Source organism: Miscanthus floridulus, chromosome 12, assembly GCF_019320115.1.
Source record: "Miscanthus floridulus cultivar M001 chromosome 12, ASM1932011v1, whole genome shotgun sequence".
In the NCBI taxonomy this organism is placed as follows: domain Eukaryota; kingdom Viridiplantae; phylum Streptophyta; class Magnoliopsida; order Poales; family Poaceae; genus Miscanthus; species Miscanthus floridulus.
Window position 1 is genome coordinate 74,357,847 of NC_089591.1, and position 6,703 is coordinate 74,364,549.

Sequence of the window (6,703 nt, forward strand, 5' to 3'; positions counted from 1 at the left end):
ATGTGATGATGAAGGAGCTTATTGCACATGAGACATGACATTGAGTCATGTGATCAAGGTGGAGAAGATCAAGACAAGACTTGGCTTGATGGACCGGTTGCAAGCGTGAAGGGCAAGTCGAAGGCTTTGGAGTGATGGACCGCGTGGTGGTGAAGCTTGAGCAAGACTTGGCGCCGATGGACGATGGCAACGGCGAAGAGCAAGTAGAGTCAAGCTCGGCGGGATTCAACGCTTTCGGGAAAATGGAATGCCTATTTTCTATTGCGCCGGATGCAAATTCTGGTGGTTAGCATATTGGTGCAAGGGTGAAGAAGTTAGAAGTGAAAACGAGTTGGTCGCGAAGATGCCGGCGTCAGTCAACTGACCGGACGCTGGATCTGAATGCACCAGACGCTGGAAGGCTGCGTCCGGTCAGGCTGACGTACGGTGACGCAGTAACTGGAGTGTGACCGGACGCTGGCTGCGTCCGATCGCGTTCGACCGGACGCGTCCGGTCATGCTCGGGAGCTTACTGGAAACGACCGGACGCTGGGGGTTCAGCATCCGGTCAGTTGAAGCTGCTGCGTCCGGTCAGGTCTAGTGACCGTTGGAATCGGGACACGTGGTCGTCTGCGAGCGACTGGACGCTGAGGTCCAGCATCCGGTCAACACGACCGGAGCGTCCGGTCGGCCCGACCGTTGCCCAGTGAAGGGGTAACGGCTAGTTTAGCCCTTAGGGCTATAAATAGAAGTGGCCTTCGGCCATGGCTGGTGTGGAGCACCTTGGGGGACTTTGTGTCCATGCTTGAGAGTGCTTGGGAGCCCTCCATCACACATATACTTGATAGTGATCATTCGATTGTGTGAGTGAGCGATTCTAGTGCGATTGCATCGTGAGGTTGCATCGAGTGGCACTAGGTGATCGAGTTGTAAGCCGGTGGTGCTTGTTACTCTTGGAGGTTGCCACCTCCTAGACGGCTTGGTGGTGGTCTCCGTCGAAGCGCGCAAGAACCTTGTGCGGCGCTCCGGAGAAGTGCTTGTGAGGGGCATTGTGCTCTCCCCGCGGGAGCCGCGAAGAGCAACTCTAGTAAAGCGTGTCATTGAGCTACCCTCACTCAAGGGGTAGGTTCTTGCGACGCCCGACGTGCGAGCTTAGCGGGTGATGCTAATTAGCCGCCGAACCACCAAGTGAGCGGTCGACACAACGGGGACTAGCGTGTTGGCAAACACGTGAACCTCGGGAGAAAAATCATCGTGTCAACCTTGTTCTTCCCATTGATTTGCATCCCCATTACACAAGCTTGCAATTACTTTTATACATATTAAGCTTGTGTAGTTGCTCTTGTAATTAGATAGCTTGTGTAGCTTGCTAATTACCTTCTTGCTTGTGTAGCATAGAAGTAGCTCCCTTGCGTGGCTAATTTGGTTTTAGTAACCTTGTTAGTCACATTGCTTAGTTTGTGTAACTAAGTATTTGCGCTCTCTAATTAGACATTGGTTGCCTTGTTATTGAGCATTGCTAGTGAGCTTAGTTAGCTTTGTGCTTTTGCTTACTAGCATGTGTAGAAGCTCCCTTGTTGTTTAAAGTACTAGTGGCATAGGTTTGTGTGACCTTGCTCTTAGAATTGTTTAGGAGAGCTCTAGCTAGCCCGGCACCTTAGTTGCATAATTAGTATCTTTGCAAGGTGCTAGTGAACATATATAGAGGGGTATAGTCTTGGTTAGACTGATTATTTTAATTCCGCATTTATATCGGTTAGCCGACGCGATTAAGTTTTAGAAAAGACTATTCACCCCCCTCTAGTCGCCATCTCGACCCTTCAGAAGGCATGATCCAGCAAGGAAGGAAAAGCTGGCTATAAAAACACTATGTGCGGTAAGTGTAACTTACTTCTTCAGTACTCCGTTACATGACTGTTAAAAGCATTACTTAACATTTTCATATGCAAAACACACAGTGCCCCAAGCAGAAGCCTGGGAGTGTACATTGTGGATACTATATATGTTCTATAATGAGTAACACTGATGGCTACAGGAGACACCCCTTAAAGGTAAGTTTGAACCTCTTCACCCGTAGTATAAAAACTTCGTAAATGGTATGAATATTAAACCGAAACTTGTTCTCTTGTAGTGGAGAGAAGAGGAAGGAATGAAAAGAGACCCATACAAGGATGACCAACTCTTAGAGCTCGTCGACGACCTTTGCAACTTTATATTGGACCAGATTGTACACGTCAGAGGCGCCTACCATAACCGAGAGTCTGAGTTAGGTACAAATCCTTAGTACCAACACCTTCGTGAGACTGAAAGGCCAGCTCTAGGACGTTGATAACAATGTGTATGGAATTTATATATTTAATGATGGATTGTATATATTCTTATGAATTGGACTTGTAATTGTAGTTTATAGAAACTCTTGTGCTTGTAGTCGCGGGGCGTTCGACGACACGAACGCGGTTCGGAACGTTGGTCGCGGGGCGTTCGGCAACGCGAACGCGGTTCGGAATGTTGGTCGCGGGGCGTTCGGCAACGCGAACGCGGTTCGGAACGTTGGTCGTGGGACGTTCGGCAACGCGACCTTAAATTGTAAATTTGATTTTTTTTTACGGGAAAACGTATTGTACCTGTTTGTAGGGGCGGCTGGTACTACAGCCGTCCCTACAAATCGATTTGTAGGGGCGGCTGGTAATACAAGCCGCCCCTACAAATATATTTGTAGGGGCGGCTGGTCATACGAACCGCCCCTACAAATCGATTTGCAGGGGCGGCCTGAAAACCGCCTCTACAAATACATGATTTGTATAGACCCTTACGTAAGGGCGGCTGGGCAAACCGCTCCTACAAAGGATTACCAATCGCCCCTAGAAATGCTTTTTGCAGTAGTGTACGACAGTATCAACGAGATGACTTGGCCGTGTTATTAGTCGTTGGAGCGAGGAGATCAAGCAAAAGAGAGGAAGAAGAGTATGTAGAAGACACCTCGATCGATCGCATTGATCCAATCTTCTTATCGTAGTCGTAGCCGCTAGCATCGAGGAAGCATGCATGCGCGGACGTGCGGAGGAGATGGCGATGGAGAATTGGAGATGCAGCAGCCAGCAATGGCTAGGGGCAGATGGACATGTGGACCCTTTGGTAGACACGCGCGTCATCTTGATGACGGGAGACCTTTAATAATGAATTATAAATTAAACCCCCCACATTAATCTTCATAGGCCGCATGAAGAAAAAGATAAATCAAATAACTCTTTTAAAAATAGAAATATATACTCTCTGTCCCTAAAAGAATATATTTCTGGCTATCCACTTTATGACAGATTAGCAAACAAGAGAAAAGACCTTTCTATCCGCTTTATGGCAGATTAGTAGACAAGAGAGAAAAGACCTTTCTATCCACTTGTCAGGAAGCTGGGGTAGTGAGGTTTGCTTCTTCAAATAAATATTATGAAATGTTGTTGCACCCACTACATAAACCACTAGAGCATGATGTTCAAAAGGAATAAATGGGTACGCTGACCGCTGAAAAACTTTGAGGAAATGCCTAGAAGTTAATTTATTCTAGGACAAAAGTTGTGCGTATAAATCTATTCTTTCATAGATAGCTTTTAATTTGGCAGATTATAATCATTATCGCCGCTAATAGCCATCGGTTGTTCTGTTTTCTAAAGAATTTTGTCAGACTTAACGTTGTTAATTTGACTTAGCATGAAAGTAGAAATCATCAATTTTAATTACCTATGTGTACTAAATTTGTTTATGATTTTTTTAAGCGATCGTGGCTTATTAGCACAAACCACGTATTTGAAAGGTATCTAGGAAAATTCAATACTACTTATATGACGCAAATTTTTTGACGGTGCTAAAGCACGGATTAATGGTCAATGCAACCTGGCCGGCCGCTTATTGGAACACGTTCGCCAAATTAATCCTAGAGCTGACTATTATAGTAGCCACGTTTTGCGGGGCGGGGCGAGCGCGCCCCGCGTGCATTCTTAAACAAATCTGATATCCGCTCGTACGTGATCGCGTCGGATATTCGGATACATGGGATCCTCGGATTAGATGCGTGGTCCATGCTGCACGCCACAGAACGTGCTCGCGAGCTCCTTCCTCCATGCCGATCCGATGCGACGTGACCGGTGACCCAGAGCTGGGCTCTGTCGTCTTGCGCAAATAACGATTAGCAAGTGATCATTACTGAATAACATACGCAACTAACGAGAAGATTCTTAGATAGGGATTTCTCAACTGTATTCTACACGCACACAGTTCATATGTACTGCTGCCACAGTGCCACCACTAGTCGCTCCCTGCTGGACCTCTATATATACCCAGGGACTCTAGCGAGCTTTCTTCACTCCCATCCCATCCAGACAACAAAGCACAGCATCAAAGAACAAGAGCTTCTACAGCTCTTATTGCTTCTTCATACGTACGGGCACTGGTTACAATGGAGAACAAATCACCCTCCTCCTCATGCGTCAGCCCAGCGCCCACATCCACCATGTCAGCCGGCGAGAGCAGCTGGGCCATGCACATCGCAAACTTCCTGGCCTCGACGCCGCAAGACGGCATCAGAGAGATGGGCGATCAGCATGCAGCGGTCTCTGGCGGCAGCAGCTTCTCCTCCGGCTTCTCTTCTTCCTTCCATTCCTTTGGCGACGACGCCTCCTTCATCACGTCTGAGCTCATGTGTGACGACGACGAAGAGGATGAGTCCCTACAGGACACGGCCTGTTCTTCTGCAGCTGGCCACCAAAAGGTTAGCAAAAATATTCTCTGGTTAGGCCTAGGCCTTTTAATTTATTTCAAACAGTAGAGCACATAGCTTGTCTTCTAACGTGATTGTGGACTCTCCCTGTGCAGATGGCTACCATGGCAAATTTCGATATGAAGCAAATGGCACCCATGGATGCAAAAGAGTTCAACATGCCCTTGCTCATGGTATGCTTGCTCTACAGCCTTTAGACCTTTATACATATAATTTTTGAAATGGTGATTAATTAGTTGCCCCTTGTTGTACTTACACCTGTGTGTTGTTGGAATATTGCAGTTGCAGGCCAAGTACATGGAAGCTATGGGTTCAAAACAACAGGCGACTGGCGTGGATCAACAAGCCATCAATAGTTTTAGTAACAACGAGAAGGCGCTATATGAGAGTAATGAGCTGAGGAAGAAAGGGCTTTGTTTGGTCCCTATCTCTATGTCGATAAACTATATCGGATGATTCTTTTTCATGTATACCACCAGTATATTCAATGCAATGTATACAATTATTATAGTTCATACATCACGCTCTTCTGTCAGCTGAGAGAACCTAGTCCCATCCAGCTGTTGAGCTGTCTGATCATACATACCATTCAAATAGGAAAAAAATCCATATTCAACTATATTGGAAAACAACAAACAAGCAAAGCAGGATATTCAAGTTCATGACACTGAGAAAAACTTTGTATAGCTGGAACATATTAATTTTCAAAATTTAGGTAAACCCTGCAGTGCAATTGCTTGTCAGCAAGCAAGTTGAAAACATGTGTGCATATACCTTGTTTAAGCAGAAAAAAAAAACCGAATTTTTGTGCCATTATGCTCCTTGTAGTACTGAAATGCAAGGGATTAAACACCAACTAGTAGAACATAACAGCTTGGTGCTAGGGTGTGAACTACAAAATTAACAGTTTAAGAAAGTAATTGGCTATTTCAGTCAGTTTGCAGTCCACACGGATAGGGATGATTCCCTTACGTTAGTCCACACGTCAGTAATACGCGGTCACCAACTACACGAAAGCTGTAATATTGACCTCATGTCACAAGGAAGCTAGCATTTCTTTAATGAGTGACTAGTACCAAGAACCTGCTTAATCAGTCAGAATAAGCAGAAGGGGCATCGCTGACCTTCCAGAAATACTAAGTCCTGACTAAACCAAAACAAGTAATTAAGTGTTCATCGAATTAGTTAACTCCAATAATTTATATACCTTCTGCAGAGGTTGCAACTAGCAACATACATACTTCTCTAGCAAAATAAGATATTTGCATGTGCTACCACAAGGAGACAGTTAGCATCGAGTGGACCTGGAATTCTGGACAGTGTAAGAATATTCTGCTCAGTTCTCCTAAACTGTATGATGCATTTGTCATTCTAAAGGAAATGAGTGCAATAGAGACATGCTCCACTTTAACATTAATTATTTGGAATTTACAATATTTCCGATCTGATGGCTCAGAATGAGGGTGGGCATCTGCCCCTACGCTCACAATGTATTTTCCGTTTTAGACCCCTTGAGGTTTTTGAAAAAAAAAAAAACAAAAACAAAACATGAGCCTTTCTGAAATGAATGTGTGTATACAGTATACTAAGTTCTGAAAATTATCTCAAAATATGGCAAACAAGTGCATGTTTTTAACATTTTAATGCGGCATGGATTGTAAAGACAAATAAATGGACAAGATGTCTTTAACATTTCTGTGCATTTGTGATCTGTCAATGCACAAGATGCTTATACTGACTCTAGCTGGCTGGAAAAGGCATGGTTATTTTATTTGTCAAGTTGTGACTATTTTCTATTTCATTACACATTGGTATGTCTGACTCGTATCCTCAGTATTCATCTATTCGATGGAAATTTTCAGTGACAACCAAGCATATGTGTTGGAACTGCAAAATCGTGCGCATAAAACAAAGGAAGAAAGCCTTGCAGTAGTTAGAACTTTGTAACCTTGT

The 6,703-nt window shown here is 44.7% G+C and overlaps 1 protein-coding gene across 1 annotated transcript; it reads left to right on the forward strand.

Annotated features, from left to right (window-relative positions):
- The first annotated feature begins 4,301 nt into the window (after positions 1–4,301).
- On the forward strand, positions 4,302–5,571 carry LOC136498506 (uncharacterized). The gene is made up of 3 exons (XM_066494423.1): positions 4,302–4,741; positions 4,846–4,923; positions 5,033–5,571. Exons 1-3 carry the CDS (start codon positions 4,430–4,432, stop codon positions 5,204–5,206), a joined length of 564 nt encoding a protein of 187 aa, XP_066350520.1. The 5' UTR covers positions 4,302–4,429; the 3' UTR covers positions 5,207–5,571.
- Positions 5,572–6,703: the final 1,132 nt, after the last annotated feature.